The 20,677-nt window shown below is 34.9% G+C and overlaps 1 protein-coding gene across 4 annotated transcripts in view; it reads left to right on the top strand.

The window, feature by feature from the left end:
- The window catches only part of LOC137628755 (muscle-specific protein 300 kDa-like), a 312,504-nt gene that overhangs the window by 45,757 nt on the left and 246,070 nt on the right, over positions 1-20,677 (top strand). For all 4 annotated transcript variants that reach the window (XM_068359939.1, XM_068359940.1, XM_068359943.1 and 1 more), the window contains 13 exons: positions 1-74; positions 872-1,046; positions 1,754-1,924; positions 2,747-2,872; positions 4,101-4,184; positions 5,421-5,551; positions 6,152-6,260; positions 6,445-12,867; positions 14,707-14,866; positions 15,009-15,805; positions 16,236-16,506; positions 18,627-18,804; positions 19,186-19,381. The exon at positions 1-74 is cut by the window's left edge and continues 69 nt beyond it. In XM_068359939.1, the coding sequence (XP_068216040.1) occupies positions 1-74; positions 872-1,046; positions 1,754-1,924; positions 2,747-2,872; positions 4,101-4,184; positions 5,421-5,551; positions 6,152-6,260; positions 6,445-12,867; positions 14,707-14,866; positions 15,009-15,805; positions 16,236-16,506; positions 18,627-18,804; positions 19,186-19,381 (8,895 nt within the window). The remainder of the gene's footprint in view (positions 75-871; positions 1,047-1,753; positions 1,925-2,746; positions 2,873-4,100; positions 4,185-5,420; positions 5,552-6,151; positions 6,261-6,444; positions 12,868-14,706; positions 14,867-15,008; positions 15,806-16,235; positions 16,507-18,626; positions 18,805-19,185; positions 19,382-20,677) is intronic.

Below are 20,677 nucleotides of genomic sequence, written 5' to 3' on the forward strand. Positions count from 1 at the left end.
TTGAGGACGGCAAACGGAGGGGAGAACTTCAACGTCGAAGATCTTCAGGAGAAGATGACCAATCTGACAAACAGGTCAGTAGAATACGATGGGAGTGGCATTATGGGTACCTGGGAAATAGGTCAACAAGAGATGATGGGAGTGGTGTTGTAGGTACTTAAGGAATAGGTCAGTAAGAGATATTATAATTGGTATCATGGGGACTTAACGAATAGGTCAGTAAGAGACGATTGGAGTGGTATTATGGGCAGCTGAAAAATAGGTCAGTAAGAGACTGTGGTTGTGGTATCACAGGTAGTTGACGAATAGGACAGTAAGAGACAATGGAAGTGGTGTTAAAGATACGGTGTGTACTAACTTGTCATTTTTCATTATGTATTTTTCTTGTTATGTGGATTTTCATTATCAAGGGAGGATATATATAAGTAGTTATATCAATCAATTTAAATAAACTTTAATGCTGTTATGTATTTTAGGTGTATATATATGCGTATATATATATATATATATATATATATATATATATATATATATATATATATATATATATATATATATATGTACATACATATACCAAGGCACTTCCCCCAATATATATATATATATATATATATATGTATGTATATATACACACACATATATATATACAGTATATATATACATATGGATATGTATATATATACTGTATATATATATATATATATATATATATATATATATATATATATATATATATATATATACAGTATATATATATATATATATATATATATATATATATGTGTGTGTGTGTGTGTGTATGTATATGTATAAAACAAACTGAATGATTTTCATAGAAGCGAAACATCAGAAACTTGTTTTGTTCTTCCAGATTTGCGACTGTGACGGAAGCATCAGTTGCTTGGGAAACGCGAATGAGCGAGAGCATCCGTTGCTGGCAGAGCTTCAAGGAATGTGAGACTGAAGTGAGTGAGTGGCTCTCCAGTGCTGAGAAGATCTTCCAGGAGAAGGCCATTACCACCAAGAGTTACCTGGAAACCCACAAGGTGAGGCTCGTGTGAGGTGAATGGTTTGGTAAATGCGGTTTTTTGTAAGGTACGAAGTTCCACTAAGATCAGTGTGTATGTTTTTTATAAGAATTTACATACAAGCTGAACGATGCTAAATTTGGCATTTCAAGTTGAAGAAGGCCAGTTTTTGCTACATTTTAATCCAACCAAGGGCTAGTTTGATTACATTTTAACCTGAATATTACCTGCTTCGGCAGTATTTTCAATTTGTTAGTGCCACTTTACTTTTTAAATCTAAGTAAAGTTAATTCGGTTTCATATTGCCTTGAAATACCCGCTGATCTTTCTGTTCTTTGTCAAAGAATGGTCCATGGGGTAATATAGTAGGAAAATCCTATGTCATTGCAGGAGTTAATTGCAAGAACGAGTAAAAAGTTATAAAGCTTAATATATGTTGAGAATATCTAAATATAAGATTTTCCCTATACAGTACACAAATATTATATATTATTATTAGTTATTGTGCATTTATTATACCCAAATCATAACTTGTGATTTAACGTTAACCACAGTGAAATATTAAATTTTTTTATCGAAATTTAAAGAAAAATTTTAATTTTAATTTGATTTTTTTTTTTTTTTTTTTTTTTTTTTGCATGAAAAATCGTGGGTGTTTCTCCAAACATTTGGATTTGGTAAAAGGTTTTTTTTCTACCACTGATCTATTTTTCATTCTTTCGCAGGACTTCTTCATTAACGCCCCTGAGCATCTGCTCCTGAAGGTTGTGACCACAGGGCAAGACCTGCAGATATATGTAGCAGAGTCCGAACAGGAGGCCATCGACATGGCCATTCAAAGCATTCAGAAGAGGTGGGATGATGTCATGGCTCATGCCCCCCTACATCTACTCAAGGTGAATTATTATTATTATTATTATTATTATTATTATTATTATTATTATTATTATTATTATTATTATTAGCTAAGCTACAACCCTAGTTTGAAAAGCAGGATGCTATAAGCCCAAGGGCTCCAATAGTGAGGAAAGGAAATAAGAAAATTAATAAACTACTAAAGAAGTAATGAACTAATAGAATTATAGATTTTTCTTATAGAAGCTATCAAGAGAGACTTATGTCAGCCTGTTTCACATTAAAAACTTCTTTTCTTGCATTCGTCTGTTTTCCCTTTGGCCCTACATGTCATTAAGGTCCATTTGTCAGTCGTTTTTAACTGAAACTTGAAAATGGAAACCATATATAGCTGCTTAAACCAAGAAAATGACAAGTGAATAAGAGTGAAATCCCTGACTTTGAATTTGAGTAAATGAATGCATACCAACTGAAACCTATTTGGACATCTTTCACATTCTCTATTCTCCGTCCTCTCATTGTAAGGTCCTGCTCTCACCTACAGAAGCAATTGAATTTATTCTCTTAAAACTTAGAATTGTAAAGATTTAAGTATGGTATGTTTTCTGCTATAAATTATACTGCTAATTTAATTTGAACCCATCAAGAAGCTTTCTTAGAATGAATATTTTTTATGAAATAGATGTGTGAATGTGTGTGCTTCGTGATTAGGCATATATGAAATATGTTAATGTCTAAATATGGACATATTCAGATGTACACAAAATATTATTGGAAAAAATAGACTATACTGTATATAAAGTATGTAAATGGTTATTCCTGCCAAGTTATTTAAAGTGTCTAATAAACACGTTCATTTCCAGTTGGAATTCCGTTTAGACGAGAACACCTTCTACATGTTTCTGCGTGACATCGACAAAGAGCTTTCCAGTGAGCAGAAGGCCTACAACAAAAATGAAAACGTTGAGGCCATCAGGAGAAATCATGAGGTAAAGTAGTCTGGAATCTGTTTTATTTACAACCTTGCATAGTCATTTCAATTTGATGTAGAATAGCAATGAATGATTTAAAAATTAAATTGAGGAAGTTACTGGTATTATTATTATTATTATTATTATTATTATTATTATTATTATTATTATTATTATTATTACTCTTATTATTATTATTACTATTATTATTATTATTATTATTATTATTATCACTAGCCAAGCTACAACCCTAGTTGGAAAAGCAAGATGCTATAAGCCCAAGGGCTCCAATAGGGAAAAATAGCTCAGTGAGGAAAGTAAATAAGGAAATAGATAAATGATGAGAATAAATTAACAATAAATCATTCTAAAAACAGTAACAACGTCAAAACAGATATGTCCTATATAAACTATTAACGTCAAAAACAATATGTCATATATAAACTATAAAAAGACTGTGGAATGAAGCGACTGAGCATTAATTTTAGATATATTTTAATTTACTTGGTTAAATTTCATCTTCAGATGATCTAGCATCTGCATAATTGCATCAAACTTGAACAATTTTCTAATGTTTATGAAATATTACAATGTAATATTAATCTGGTTTATGTTTGAATGTTTGAAAGACCATCAATATTTTGATATAATCAAAGGATTTTGAATCATTCTTGGATACTTATGATTACAGGGATGATCAGATACAGTATTTACTTGGATAGATAGATATTTATTTGAATTCTTTAGTATTTTGGTACTTTTATTATGTATCTTTTTCTATGGAGATGCAAACCTGTATCACCTGATAATTTAATATAAAAATAAAGGAAAAAAAAATTTTCTTCTTTTTAGGATTAAATTAGCTTGATTTAATTTTAAGATATATTCACTGATATTGATAGAAGATTTGATAAGTCACTCAATATTACCAATAACATTTTCAAAAGAAGTTACCGGTAACTAGAATGTAAAAAAAAAAAATCTGCAATATTTGGTTATAACCTTTTTCTTTGCATATTTTTTTGGGGATTAAATTAGCTTGATTTAATTTTTAAATATATTCACTAATATTTACAGAAGATTTGAATAGCCACTCAATATTATCAATAACATTTCCAAAAGAAGTTACCGGTAACTGGAATGTAAAAAAAAAAAATCCACAATATTTAGTTAAAAAATCTTTTGTTTTGAAAATTTTGTCAGTTAATCTTCCAGATTGTGTGCTATTTTATTATTTATTTTTCAGGAATTTTTTGCTGCAGAACTTATATCTAGAATAGAGGAACTTCTTGACAACATGGATCTCTCAAGTCGGGAATATGATAAAAAGGTGAGTTATCCATTTAATAAACCAAGTTTTCTTTTATTAGCTCCCACCGGTATTATTGTACTGTATTACAGGGTAATGTAACCTTGGGAAAAAACTACTTCTTTTCTATAAAAAAAGGTCTGTTCTCTTCGAAAATGACACTCGTTCCTGTCGCAAATGAATAGTTTCAGATATATATATATATATATATATATATATATATATATATATATATATATATATATATATATATATATATATATATCTTTACCCTTCCACCATTAATTAATTGGGGTGTAGGTAGGTTATATTCTAATGTAAAAGTACATTAAAGTCAGTCATATTTCAAAGTATCAAGCTAATTGAATGCTAAATAGGTTATTAGATTGATTAAGGATAATTGAAGTTAAAAGTTACAATTATAAGTAGCCAATCTCACATTACACAAATTTGCAACCATTTTGGAGTGTTCACAGGTGGAGTTATTGAAATAAGCATATATCCCATAATGGTAGTTTTCAAGTAAGTCATAAGGAATAAATAGAATCGTTCAAACTATTATGACCAATTTTAACTACATCACTGAAATGTTTGAATTTCAAAAGTACAGTATACTGTATGTTTACTTAAAATGAAATCAGTAGTTTTGCATTGTTTAAGGTATAGAATCATATTTGCATAATAAGTATATATATTTCTGGTATTTATCTTGTGTTTGATAGAAATTCATCACCTCAAAGTAGGAAGCCCTTTTTCGTATTTCATTAATGACCTCATCATGGAAGATGAGTTAGAGTGAATTATAGAAAAGAATATTTCACCTATTTGTTGTCATTTTATATTTTAGCTGTTTCTTCCTATTTTTGTGTCTTTCTTCGTTTCTCTTTTATTCTCCTATTGGTTTTTTCCTACTAGTTATATCATGACAAAGTGATGTTTTTACTAGTGAAACTAATTAGATGACAACAATAGTAATACTTTATTTTATCAAGCAAATGGTCATCATGATTCTTTGTCATTACTGTAAATCATTCTTACTAATCCTTTTGGGAAGTACTAACTTCAATGTCATGCTAAACATTATATTTTTCTTCAGAAAAAGTTTAATTTCATGTACTATGCAAAGTTTTAATCATAATTTCTTGAATAAAAATAGATTTTAATTTTGTGCTAAAAAAAAGTGATACATTTCGTTTCATATCAAAGAGAATTTAATTGTGTTCAAAAAATATTTCTTATCTATTTATCCTTCTGCAGAAAAGTGACAAGAGTTTAATCGAGGATTGCCAGAGATGCACAACCCGCTGGCTGGAAATCCAGACCCGCATTGGCACCATGGCCTCTCACCTGGATCAGATTCCAGAGAGGTGGAAGGAGTATGAAACTAAGTGAGTGTGCATGTGATAGATGCCCCTTCAGTCCAAGGGGAAGTTGACGGTTTTCTTGTTTTAAGGATAATTTTATAAAGTGGTTTTCTATATGTTTTGTTCTTAAATGATTTATTATAATTAGAAATATTTGTCGAGGAGTAATTTGGAGAGGTTTTTTGGATAAGATTGATTTTTTTGTAATGTAGCATTCTATAACTATTTTGTTTGAAGAATAATTTTTAAATAGAAAGTAGATGAAGTTGTAACAGGGTCTTGCTGTAAGGTTAATTCTCTCGTAATTTATTGCAATCAAAGAATGGTGTTAAGAATCTGAGTAAAGTAATGAAAGTAATGGTGTTAGAAGAATCTTGAACAACCGGGTTATAACACTATAGTATTTTCATACCCGATTGTGTTAATTAGTGATCCTAAATTTTCCCTTTTCTAAATGCCTGAAGAGATGGAGATCTTTTAGAGCAAGACCCCATGTTGGCACGAGACCACCTTAATTAACAATGATAGCAGTTTTTTCATGATGGAATATTAAATTTGGTTTAGACATAATAGGCCTTTATTCTTGTCAGCTCAAAATCATTCATAATTTATTTTGTTATTCAGGGTTGATGAGACAGTTGGTTGGATGGACGGCGTCAATGATTGCTTGAAGGAGGTCAGCAAAGAAGCCCGTAGTGCCCAAGATTATGAAAAACTCAAGGATAAGTTTGTTGTAAGTAATGTTGGACCTCAGACTATTAGTCTTCATAAAATATATTCGCTAGATGATATAAGATGTTTTCAGAAAAGTAACTGATTTTCAGGATTTTCTTTGTTATTTGCCAGTACAGTATAAAGAAATTAGACTAAAATGTTATGTGTGTGTATGTTGTTCTCATATATTTTTTCTTTCAAAGAATATGTGCGGCGACATGGAAACCAGGCGTGAATCCATGAAGTGGTTGGTCCAGATGCTGGATTCATTGATAACACACATTCCAGAGGAAGATGGGCAGTATGAACAGCAAAAGCTTGAGTCTCTCATCGCCCGGTACAAGGCTCTTGTTCCCACAATCGAGGCTGCCCTTATACGAACAGAAACATATGCCAAATGTTATCAGTACAGAGAAGATATCAATGGTGTTGTGGCAACTCTGGAGGATGTGAAAAAGCATTGTGAAAAGGATGCACAACCTGAAAACTTGGAAACAGTACTGCAGCTCATAAAAGAGCAAGAAGTTATTGTGAGGCAATTGGAGAATCAAAGGGACAAAATTTTCACAACCATACAGAAAGGCAAAGACCTTTCAAGGGACCACAATGCGCCTCTGTTTGTTACTGCTATGGTGCAAACATTAGAGGCTAAATGGAATGAAGCATACAATGGCTCTGTTGATAACCTCAGTAAACTTAGGAGTACAATGAAAGTATGGAGTGATTACTCGGATCAGAAGAAAGAAATCCTTAAATTACTTGCACAAGCAGAGGGAGAACTGTCAAATATCATTAGTTACAGTAATCCACAGGAAGTAGCCAATGAGCTAAGCAATAAGCAAGAAATGAATGAACATCTTAATGAAACAACAGACCAAATGCTTCGAAAGTTACAGAACCATTCCAATAATCTAGCAAAGCTAGCAAATCCAGAAAAGAAACCACTGCTCGAGAAAGAAGTGGTGGAAATTGAACAACGTATGCAAACAGTTATTGACACTGTCTCAGAGAAGATTGAATATCTAGAGCAACTGAATGTGAAATGGGTACACTTTACAGGTACTCTGCAAGAACTGAAAACATGGTACGCTAATGCACGAAATGTACTGGAACGTCTGGTCACTCTAGAGATGTCTCCTGATGACAGAGAATCACAGACAAACGAATTGATAGAAAGAATAAACAAAAAACTGTCAGTCATTGAAGCCTTGGAAGAAGAAGCTGGAGAGTTGTTGGAAGGAGAACCATCTGAGGATGCAATTCAGTTCAATTCAGAACTTCAGTGCTTGAAGGAAAGTATATCTACCCTCAATAAGCATGCAGAAAGGCATTCTGAGACTGTCAGGCATGATCACAAACATTGGCAGGAATATCAGATAGAAGTACTTGCAATAAAGCCATGGTTGGAATCTGTTGAAACTAGAGTTGCAGTAGGACTCACCAAACCGAATACCATGCAAGAAGCAATGCAAGCAGCAGATGCAGCTAAAGAATTTGAAAGACAATGCAATGAATATATGGAGAAACTTCGTAATGTATCATCTAAGAGTGCTCAGGTTGCCAGGATTTGCTCGGTTGTAGATGAGATAGATGCTCTTCACTCCCGCTGGTCTGCTGTGCATGATGTCGCTGTGCAGTGGAGTGAAAGAACAGAGTCTCTTCTTGCTGAGTGGGAAGATTTCAACTATAAATGTGATGCCGTCTCCTCCTGGGTCCATCAGATGGAAGAACAACTTGAGAAAGTTAGCGAATATGCTCCTACTGTGTTACGATTAGAGGACCGTGTTTCTGGTCTGAAGGATATGGTGAAAGAAATAGGAGAGAGGCAGACTGACATTATTAATCTAACTTCAATAGGTGATCACATATCAGCTGGCATGAGTCCAGAAGGTGGTGCCAATATAAAGAAAGTTGTATCAGATCTGAAAGCTCTTATATTGAAACTCAGTGATGAGGCACGCAAGCTTAAGAATGAATTATCAGATATTGTTATAGCCAGACAGGAGTTAGTAACAAAAATTGTTAGGCTTGAAACATGGCTTAATGATTTCAGCAACAACTTAGATGAACTTGAAGACATTGATGTGGATGAGCTTGACAGGGCTCCTGAACTTGTTCACACATTACAACAAGAACATGATGAAAAGCAAAGCGAAGTGACATCGCTTGCAGAAGAATGTCGGGAAGTAGGTGATCGCTGCAGTGGTCATGATCGCGATGAATTGTTTAATCAGTTCGATGATGCTGAGGCCAGGTTTGAAAACTATGGCCAAATCACTGTATCAAAGAAACCAGCCATTTTGAAGTGGAGAGACTTCTGGGAGTGGCAAAGCATCACAGATGATGTAATGAAAAGTATCAGTCAGCAGGTTGATGCAAAACCTAACTTAAATGACCTCTCACAAATGAGAAAGGAACTTCTCAACATACGAGAGCAGTGTCGCTCATGGGATGATGAAGCTGCATATATAATGGATTTGTGTGAGCAGAGCTCTACAGTGGTCAGAGACCCAGACACTGGGTCTGCTATCAACATTGGGGTAAAAGTTCAGGAATTTAAGAAAAGGATGGATATTTTGGAAAGTAGTTTGGATAACTGTCAGGATCAGTTACAACAAGTTAACAGCAGGTGGGAAACTTTCCACCGTGTAAAGAACCAACTATGTGAGTTCTTGAATTCTGTCACAAATCGAGTCACTGATAAAGAACTAATGCAGAGTAATTATTCTGGTGTCCAACATCTCCTGGAAGCTGTTGAGAGTGCTCTTCAAGACATGCAATCCCAGTTAAGACTAAAAGAAAAGTTGCATGATTTAGGAAGGGAGTTAATGTCAAGTGATTCTAGTCAACTAGTGTCTGTTCAGAATGCTTTAACTGCTGCAGATGGAAGTTGGGATCGTGTGCAGAATATGTTATATGAAATGCAGACAAAATTTACAAGCATTACATCTCTTTGGAGGCAATGCAAAGATGGACAAGAATACCTTCAGGCTGCAATTGCTGAAGCAAAGCGTAACAGCGAAAAACTTGACAGTACTCCTTCAGAAGCAAGTTCAGTTCAAACTATGTTGAATCTGTGCAAGAAAACTACTGATGCTCTTCGCAGAACAAGACCACAGTTAGAAAGCTTTATTTCTAAGTCACAGCATTTAAGTCAACAATTGGAAAGTGAACCAGGTTTTGATGCCACAACGATTAAGCAAAATTCTCAGGAAACTCATCATAAATGGCAGAGCATGATGGATTTCTTGAACCAGCGCTCACAGAATCTGGAAGGCCAGCTTGTTCTGTGGAAGCAAATTATGCAAGGAAGAGATGAGTTATTGACTTGGCTCAGTGATACTTGTGAAGTTTTAGATGAAACACAAAACTCACAAAATATGGAAGCAGCTGCAGAAAAATTAGAAAAATACCGGAATGAGCTCTCTAACTATGAGAGTCTTTTCCGTGGCCTGCAAAGTAGGGCGAAACAACTTCAGAATTTGAATACTGGTGTTTCACTATCAAGAGTAGAGGAAATAATAAGTACAGTCTCAGCAGAATTTGAGCAAACTGAAGCAGCTGCTGGTAAACTTGGTGAGTACCTGGAAGAAATGAAAGAGCGGGAGACTACTGTCTATGATGATATCAAAGAATTAAATGAGTCTCTTTCTCAGATACGTGACCGTTTGATGAGATGTGAAGATATTACAGGTGATGACAAAAAGATTCTTGCCCGCCTTGAAACAGCTAAAAAGATAGAAAGTGAATTGGAGGAATATGAAGAAAGAATAAAAGAGGTGAAAACAGACATTGAAGAAATGAATGCTACATTTAAGGCATTTGAGGCTAATAAACTCATTAAGGATTATGCTGCATTGCAGAAGAAATATGAAGGTATTGTAGGACAAACTTCAAAGGCATGTAAAAGTTTACATTATGTCATTGAAAAACATTACCACGATAGGCTAGAAGACGTACAGCGTTTTGTGACAGTTCATCAGGAAAAAATAACTTGGTGTCAAACCGAGCCTGGAAGTGACCGCTATGGAGTAGAAGCAAAGGTTTCAGCATTGATGGATGTCAAGTCAAGCTTGAAGTTTGGAATAGCAAAAAGGGAAGAGTTAGAAAAGTGTCGTGCCCTGTACCAGCGCACTGTAAACCTTGAAAAGCGAGAGCAAATCAAGAGAGAATGTGAAACAGCTGATACAGAACTGGAGGAACTGAATGAACAATTAAATGAATGCCACCAGTCTCTCATTCAGTCATTAGAACTATGGCAACAGTATGAACTTATGACAGAGAATTTGAATTCATGGCTGAGGGAGATAGAGGCCCAAGCTCGTTCAGAAGGTATGAATCAAATAGACATGGATAGAGTTCAAGAAAAGATGCAGGAGACAGAATCACTGCTTGAGGAAATTAACAGCCATGATGAAGAAATTAATGAACTCTTGGAGATATCAGAAGCACTTCTCAAAATAAACCCTGATTGTAGGGTGGGAGAGTATGGAAACCAAATGAAAAATAGAGTAGAGGCACTTGTCAAATTCTGTGAAACATTCCTGGTGAAACTAAACCAGTTAACAGCAGATAAGAAAGTCTACAATGAGACTATCGTAAAGATGGAAGAATGGCTTGAGGATGCAGAAGAAAAGTTCAAGTCATTTGAGCAGCTGACTAGCAGTGGTGGTAAACCCACCCTAGCGTACCAGTCTAAGTTACAGGAACTGAAATCCTTTGTTGAAGAGAAGAAAAATGGTCAACAACTTTTGAATGCAGTGGTTGAACGTGGTGAAATTCTGTTTTCTTGCATTACTCCTGAAGGTCGGGAAAAGATTAGGTTAGATCTGCGTAACCTCAGAGACACCTGGGAAGCTCACCTTGATAAGGTTAATCACCTTTACAAGAGAGTTGAGGGAATAATAATGCAGTGGTCTTCATTTGATGATAATTTCAGTCAAGCCTCAAAGTGGTTAGAAGAAATAAAGAGACGTGCAGGTGCAGAGTTTGATTTGAAGGCTAATTTATCAGATAAAAAGGCACAGTTGCAACAATATAAGACTGTATATCAAGATATTAACTCTCATGAGAGTATGATTTATGGTTTGAAAGAAAAAATTGAATTCTTAACAGATGATGAAACATCTGAAGCTGTTGATGAAATGATTAGCCAGTACTGTGAAATGGCTTCTCAGACACAGCAAAGAATCACTCGTAGTGAAGAAATAATTCAACACCATGAAACCTTCCTTCATTACAATGAAAAATTCCGTGACTGGTTAACTGCTCAGAAGGCTGAACTGTCTCTTTGTGCAGATGTGTCACCTGAAAGCAGTGATGTTGAGATGAAAATGAATATCATTGATACCCTTGAAGCCAGTGAATCAGAAGGTCAGGAACTCTTGGAGAAATGCCAAAGCAGTTTAACACAGACACTAAAAAATACAGATGCGTCAGGTCACGCAGCTGTTACTGCTGACTTGGATTCTCTTAAGAGGAGCTGGAGATCACTGCAAACCGAAATTACTGAAAGCAAGCGAAAGGTGGAAAGCATCATGTCTCAGTACAACCAATGTGAGGAAATTGTATATTCTCTAAAGGACTGGCTCAAAGGTATTGAGTCCAAAGTTAAGGACCAGTCACTAAAGAGTGACTTAGAGTCAAAGGAGAACCACCTTGATCGCCTAAGGAAGTTAGAGGAGGAAATTGTTAATAAAGCCCCTGAAATTAATGATGCACTAACACAAGCCCAGAGTATGGATAATGAGGGCAAACATACTGTCCAAATTCTTCAGTTGTCATCACGATATCAGTCACTGAAGAACGTGCTCAAGGAAATGATGAGTCGCTATGAAATGTTTATTCGTGAACATCGTTCCTTCCTTGATAAATACCAGGAATGCTTGAACTGGGTTGAAGCTGTAGACCAAGATTTGCGTGAGCATGCTGAAGTTGTTGGTGATATGAAACTTTTACAAATGCGCCGCAATAAAGTGGAGCAACTCATTGAGCTAAAATCTAGTCAAGCAAATAAAGTGGATGCAGTTCTAGAGCTTGGTGAACGACTGTACACCCACACAGCTCCCGATGGACGTGAAATCATCCGACAGAATCTACGAGAATTACGGGAAAAATGGGAAGCTTGGTGTGACTCTGTAACAAATGCTGGTCAGACTCTGGATCAGTGTCTTCAGCAATTTACAGACTTTTCTGGTGCTCAAGAACAGCTTACAAGGTGGTTAAAGGATGTAGAATTGGCCATGCAACAACATACAGAGCTAAAAAGTTCTCTTCAAGAGAAAACAGCTCAGCTACAAAATCATCGTCTTGTACACCAGGAAATCCAAGCTCATCAAACTCTGGTTGAAATGGTTTGTGAAAAAGCTCAGACACTTGTCAACCAAACACAAGACAAGGCTTTGAATGTTTACATTCAGTCTATCAAAACGCTTTTCCATAACATAGTCCTCAAAAGTAGAGATCTCCTGGAGAAGCTAGATTTATGTGTGCAAGAACATGCGCAGTTCAACTCGCTCTGCAAGAGTTTTGGTGACTGGCTCAACGTTCAACGAGACCAACTTCATCTATGTGCAGATGTTGCGGGTGAGAAGTCAGACCTCAATAAGAAGCTAGACAATCTGAAGGTATGTAATATGGTTTTTCATGGTAGATTTCTTAACATTTGACAAAATATACTTTCATATTTAATAGGATCTAATTCAGTAGTCAATATTTCTTTAAATCTCTATTATTTCAAATCTTGCATGCTAGAATCTCCACTATCATGAGCTAAGAGGGAATTCAAGAAGGTAAATAAGCATAATATTCATGTTTGGTAAATGCTCTTTACTTCATCTGTTTAGTGATTCATACGTCACTATTACCTGGAACTGGTTTTTATAGCAATACCCAGTATTTTGACAGATGAGGAAAAGACGTTGTAGCTAACGAGTTTGCCTCTTTGAAAGCAACACCCTCTCTACTTTGACTTCAGTAGCATACAGTATCTCTATAATCTGAATGTGTTAGCCAGTGTCAACCCTCACCAAAGTTCTTTCAGTAATTATGAAATAGTCTTACTGCTAACTCTTTCTTCCAGAGGATAGAAACAGAACTAAACACCTGTTCTCAGCTTGTTGCAGTCACACTAATCGTTTCGAAGGTAACAAGTGTGTAGGAAATGCATGAAGTTAATCCCTTCGTCATATGCAGATACTTGCTTCTCAGTAGCCAAAGACAGCCATATCTGCTTTTACAGTGCTTCTCGAACCTATTGCCGTGTAGTATCTTATTGTCATCCCCAAAGTTTATGAAGAAACAAACAGCTGTTTTATCTTATTTTTTTTTGTGTTCCCATTAAGGTTTGCTTTCATACTTCACTTCGACCTAGAATTTCCCAAACTCTCACCCCATGTAATATTAACCAACTATCTTTCACATTATGACTTGTGAAAGTTTTTTGTGTCCTCTTAAATTTATTTTTCTATATGATGAAGTTGATATGATTATTGTTCGGTGTATATATATCCACATTAATATTAGTTTATGGCAATAACTTGCAGTTCCCTACAGGCATTTGATTTCAACTCACCATGGACTTTTCTGTGATAAGAACAACTGAGTGTTGATTGATCATTTTGTCCTCCCCTTGATTTTGTCCTCCCCTTGCATCCCCATGCATTCTCTCCTGCCCTGCTGTGGTGCAGCATAAATGTTCATTTACTTAACAAGTTTGAAAAAAAATTATTTCCCAGATTTGCATATTTGGAATCAGTGACTTGGTCAAGATGTTTAAAGTCCTTTCAAGCTCTTCGTGTTTTTAAGGTACATAATAGTGCAAGGCCACGTGTGTATTTTTTCATGATAATCAGTGCAGGTTTAATGATCTTTAGAGAGCCCTAGCTATCGTTTTTATGTATATTTTGGAATTTATACGATCTGAATGAAAGGCAAATGTAGTTGCTTAAGCTTTCAGGTTAGAAGAGGTGATAGGCATATCCACAGCTTGTATAACTTGGCCAGTTACTGGTGGTTAAGGGACACTTTAGATTTGACCCTGCTGAGCACTACTTGGAAGTTCTAAATACATTTTTAGAGTCTTTCAACTTGGTTGCATAGTTGAAATATGGCCAGTATACTAGTCAACTCAGTTGCACTTTAAACTTTTATATTTTTTTATTTTTTTCATATTTTTGTAATTTTTTTATATATATATTTCGTATATTCCATAATTTTATGAATACTACATTTTCATGGGCATGTAGTAAGTCTTGCCCAGTATGAGGTTACATGCCTTTGGGTGTGTCATCCCTGCTATTCGAATTGGATATTCAAGAACACTTACTGTATCACATATCCATATAAAAATGTTAGATTGGAGCTTCATTAAACTTGATAATTGACGCAGTTTATAATCAAGACATTGAGAATTGAGAATTCTATTTTCATTGTAGTAATGGATTATTTCTCTACTATGCTTTTAGGACTTAGAGGCAGTACAAGGTACTGGTGACAAGAAATTGGTTGAGCTTCGTAGTTTAGGTGAAAAAGTTGCCCTCAGTACTTCCGAACGAGGTGGAAAAGCTCTTCGTGCAACTATCACCTCCATGGAAGATGCATGGAACCTTCATCTAGCTACTGTTGGTATGTCTTAGAATTCAAGCATTGTCAAAATATAGTTTTCGGTGAAAAGTAGCTTTGAAGCATTTTATAATAATCATAATGCTTCTTTTGATTTGATTTGAAGAAATTGAAATATGTACTACTAATTCTTAAATTGTTGCAGGTGATGTTCGTGATAATCTCAAAACCACTATAAAACAATGGGTTAAGTTTGAAGAAGATCTAGAGAGGCATTCATCCTGGTGCCGTGAGTTGGAAGCTTTCTTCAAGGAACAACAGCCATGTGCCACATTGCAAGAGAAGAATGTAAGGCTCGAAGTATTAACTCAAAAGAGGGAAGATGTTGTCCGGTATGAGAGAGAAATAGATGTTTTTGTAGACCAAGGACATGCCCTTGTAAGAACATCGAGTGTTGACCGATTGAAGCCTCTCATCACCCAGCTGAGCAATAGGTACCAGAGTCTTCATGTGCTTACAAAGGAGGCTGTGGCAAAATGGCGAGGCATTGTGGCAGACCACCAGTCATATGAAGAAAAGTTTGAGGAAAATAACAAATGGTTGCATTCTATGCAGCAGTCACTTGATAACATGCTAAATGAAGCTACGCCTGAAAAGAGAGACTCACTTTTGCAACATCTACTCAGTGAAAGAGAACAGGCGACCCATCGTTTAGGATCCATCACAGCTCTTGGAGAAAGACTCTATCCTGACACAGCAACAGTTGGTCGCGAGAGACTTCGTCAAGACTTGAGAATGATGAGAGAATGCTGGGAGAAGCTGGATGATTCTATCATGGAGCAACAACGCAAACAAGAAGCCCAAACTCTGCAGTGGTCTTCATTCACTGATAGCACCCAGGCAGCCAAAAATTGGTTGGACAGCATGGAGAAAACTATTGCTGTTGATCCATCGAACTGGCTTTCACTCCAGGAGTTGCGATCTAGACTTCTGAAACTTAAGGTGAAGTACCTGGCTTTGAGTATCTTCTGTATGTGAATTAATGATAAATTTTCTTCACTATGCAATGTCTCTTTATCTTTTCACCAGGAATAACTTTATTAGAACTTCAATGATATCTCAAAATATCCTTTCATACACAGTATTTGATAATCTGTGATTAATTAAAAGCCAAGTAGATTTTGAATGGGTTTATTTACAATCATAATCTGAAAGAGAAGAGTTTTACTAAAAATATCTTATTTGAACTGACAAGTAATTTAATATATTTTCAAAATTTTTTTAATAATGTACCCTAGAAGTTAATAACACCGAAGTCCTCAAATTATTCTGTAAATCCTCCATAAATGTGTTCTTTTACTTATAAACTCATAATCTTTTGGCATGTTTCAATAGAAATAGTTTTATTTTTACATTCTTTCGCCCTTATTAGACAACACTGCAAGACATTACGTCGCACAAGCGCGTTCTGGACACGGTGAAGGAGAGAGCAGGATACCTCCTGCAAGCCTCCCCCAACAACTCGGAAGTCACGAAGGCCATCCAGGATATTGAGCAGAGGCACGAAACCCTCTCAGCCAATACCAAAAAGAACATTGAGGACCTGGAGTGGATGACGGATAACCTCAGCACTCACCAGGAACTCACCGCTTCCCACGCTGACTGGCAGAAGATGATGTGGGAGAAACTGCACTCATATACAGGTGAGGAAGAGCTTGTATTAGTGGGAAGATTTTTGTAGTCTCCTTTAATTCTTTATTCATCCCCTCTAATTATATAGGAAGGACCTGTTTTTTCTTACTTACTTTGAAGGCTGCTTTTCTAGTCCCATACTCTCTGCAGGACCTCCACTGTTGTTATATCTTTTTCGTTCAGACCATTCAACGTTTTATATCACGTATTACTCATTTGCTGTTAAATCGTCACTGCCATACGACTCATGGAAGTGGGGATATATTGTTTCCCTAAAGTATAGAGGGGAAATTACATTTTTCCCCCAAGTTCAGAGAAGGAAGACTTCTTTTTGAAATTCAGAGAGTTCTTCCTCCCTGAAATTCAAAGGGGAATTTCTCTGTTCTAGAGTCTGGGTAGACACTATTCTTTTCTGAACTCATGAGACGAGGAGCTCCTCCTTAAAATTAGAATCCAGAGTGGAGTAATTCTTCTTTCCTAATGTGTGTAGGTGACAGATTCTCCTCTCATGAAGCTGAGAAAATAAAAACTTTCCCTAAGCAAATTGGATAGATTTTAATTGTTTACCTAATATGAGAAACTCGTTTCCTGTAATTACATTGTTGTATGATCATGTTCTGCACATTTCCAATCAAAAAAGTTTTAAGGACTTCATAAGAAAATTATAACTTCTTACAAAGAATATGTTAACCTTTAATGACTTTGTGTCCTGTAGTAACAAGGATATTTAGTTTTGCCCGGAGGAATTTCAACTTCGAGTCTGTGTTTGACCACATGAATGAAATTTTAAACTTGGAACTGTCCACAACTATCCATTGCATGCAATCTGACAATTTTTGTTACATAACATTTATCAAAGCTTGTGAAAAAAAATCCATTTACAGTATCAGAAATCTTGTTCTTTTTCTAAGTGATTTCATGAAAATATCGTTTAAGGTGCAATTCTAATAAGTATTCAAACAATGTATTATAAAACCCTGAAATCTCAGCATTAAACTTCATTGTATTATCCATAATGAGACGAGATTTCTTGAAACTATTCGTGAATTACACTTGGACTTGGGGTGTTATTGAATTAAATAGTTGAAGGCCTTTTAGACATGAATTATGCTAAGCCTTTTTCATTCACTTGATGTTTTTCTAAGTTATCAAACAACTTACTTAAAACTATAAACATATATATAACAATAACATTGATTGTTACATCTTTTTTCTTGACATTTTCTTTGAAGAAATAGGTAAGTGGGCAAATTTTCTTTCACATGAGCCATTCCTATATTATTCTTTTCCTTTAATGATATATTGTTGAAAATTGCATTGCGTGGAAACCAAAACTTGAAAAAATTAAGTGACATAGTCGTCACATACTTTCAATAATTTTCCCACTTGTCTCTTTCTGTGTTCATGACCGACAGACGAGGGTGAGTTAAGTTTTTCCAAGTCCCCAGGACTTAATAAAGCTAGGCCACAAGTTCTTGCTAAGAATAACAGATGGATCTGCTCCACTCTCCTTTCTCTTTCCCTTACTTCTCAGGTTATATCCTCTTGCTTAAGTTGACTGGAAATTCTGTTCTATTCCTCAAGGGGAAATTCCTTTTGAAGTTACCTTTATATTTGATAGCTTTTAGATGGATTTTTTAAAAGATATTCATTCAGTTATCCTTTTTATTGTCAGAACTATGCATGACCCCTCTCTCTCTCTCTCTCTCTCTCTCTCTCTCTCTCTCTCTCTCTCTCTCTCTCTCTCTCTCCATTTGTGTACATTATTGCACATTTACTATTAGTTTTCTCATTAAGCACTCTTACTTTATGCCATATTTATATTATTTCTTAATTAAAGGTCAAAGTTATTTTTTCTGATTAATTATTTAAATCATCAAATTAATTGTAATGATTTGGATTAATTTTCTTTAGTATTTTACATCATTCATTCGATTTTTTATTAGTAAATTAATTATTTTATTATAATGTTTCTTAAAGTTATTTATGTTGTTTACTTATTCAACTGATTAATTAACCTCATATTCTAGATAGTTGTAAATAGGAGTAATTAATCAAATAAATAACTTAAAGTATTTTTTCTAATCATTTAGTTAAATTGGTTAAATATATCTTTATTACTTCTCCCCAGACTACTCAGGGAACAAGAGCATGCTTCAACAGCGCCTGGACCACGTCAAGGAGCTTGAGGAGGCCAAGTGCGACGGGCGCAACATGATTGCCCAAATTGGCTCCCACGCCCACCAACTGCTTGATAAGCTCCCAGCCCGCTCCAAGGAGAGCGTTGAGAGGGAGATCAACAATATGAAGTAATTGAGAGTTGAAATTGTTGCTTTTGGTTCTTTTTTTCCTAGTTTTTGAAATTGGGTCAATGGTACATTTTCAGATAATTTATATGTCTATTTTTTTCAGGTAATTTGTGTTTATTCTGATCATATCTTCCTATTTATCTTAAATGAATAATTGGTAGTATTTTATTGATTTGCCTATAATTTTAAAGGATTTTTTTATTACAGTATTGTACAATTTGCTCTAAACGCCCAAGATTTAGGTGAAAACATATGTAAAAAATTAATGTCATTAGTAGACATTTATGAGGATGCTCATTCTAGATAAGGTCATTTAAAGGATAATACTGTACCCCAAAAAGGTTTCCATATACCGCCACTCATTCCCAACCATCGCGATAGGTACGAGCTGGCCAAATTTGCCAGCACATTGGCAGATGTTAAACACGGCTTGGAAGAACGACTCCAACAGTGGACCGAATACGAAGGCACCTTCGATCGCATCATTTCATGGCTGAATGAATCTGAGGGTACCTTGAAGAATTATACTCCCAAGAACACCCTGCAGGAGAAGACGGAACAACAAGAGAGATACCAGGTATTGTTTCTCATTTTTTAACGTTTTGTTTTTGTTTGTCTGTATGTGTTGTTTTTTCTCCTCCCTTTTTTCTCTGCAGGGTGTCTGCAAAAGATAATCCTCGTTGTCCACATTGTTATAGGTAATAAGTCTTATTTTTTTCTGGCTTTTTAACTTTGTGCAGCAGTTTTGTGAAAGCATTGATAAGATAGGTAATAATTCTAATGCTGTTGCTTCGTCTTACTGTTATCGTTTTGCCAGAAGTGTTAACATAGAATAAATGTTAGCAAATATTTTCTTTATCTAATTGATGATTCATTCTAACCATTTCATATAATAGAAATTCAGAAATTAGATTAAGCTGTACTTTATGCTAAACATTTATGCTTTCTGTCTATGAATAACTTTGCAGAAAAATATCTAGCTTTCGCAATAGTCAGTTCTTTCAAAGAGAGTTAACTTTGTAATGATTTTTTTATGAATTAATTGGAACATCACAATGGATTAACTGTTTCAGAGAGGAAGATGAAACTGTTAAAAACTGATGCAAATTTATTATTATTATTATTATTATTATTATTATTATTATTATTGTTATTATTATTACTTGCTAAACTACAACTCTAGTTGGAAAAGCAAGATTCTATAAGCCCAGGGGCCTTAACAGAGAAAATAGCTCAGTAAGGGAAGGAGACAAGGAAAAGTAATACATTTTCAGGACAATGACATTTAAATAAATATTTCCTATATAATCTATGGAAACTTTAACAAAACAAAAGGAAGAGAAATGAGATAGAATAGTGTGCCTGAGTGTACCCTCAAGCAGGTGTTTTATTTTGTTAATATTAGCCATAATAACTTGAAGCACTAGGTAGGATGGAATTTGTAAATATAACATCTAGTGCATTGTCAACTAAGGGAAAGAAATTTTGCAATGTTAAGAATTGTGATTATTTAATATGGGAACTTTCCTCCTAGAATCTTAGATTTTAATTTCTTCAGATAGATTATACTTTTGCCAGAAGGAAACCGTTAAAAGACCTGTTATTGATCAATGAATAGTCCAACATATTAGCAGAATTCTCTAAAAACTCCTTTTCTCTTGTACGAGAGGATTTTCTCTAGTTAAGAATATGACTTACTATAGAGATTGTATAAGTATTAGATATCATTTTCAAAAAGTTGAGAATTGCTTCTGATTAGTGATTTTTGTTTCCATGAAATTTTTCAGTCATTATATACCACTCAGGATATGAATAAAAATGCACTAAAAAAATAAGAAATTACGACCCTTTTTCAAAGTAATAATAAATTGTC

Source organism: Palaemon carinicauda, chromosome 36, assembly GCF_036898095.1.
Source record: "Palaemon carinicauda isolate YSFRI2023 chromosome 36, ASM3689809v2, whole genome shotgun sequence".
Lineage (NCBI taxonomy): Eukaryota > Metazoa > Arthropoda > Malacostraca > Decapoda > Palaemonidae > Palaemon > Palaemon carinicauda.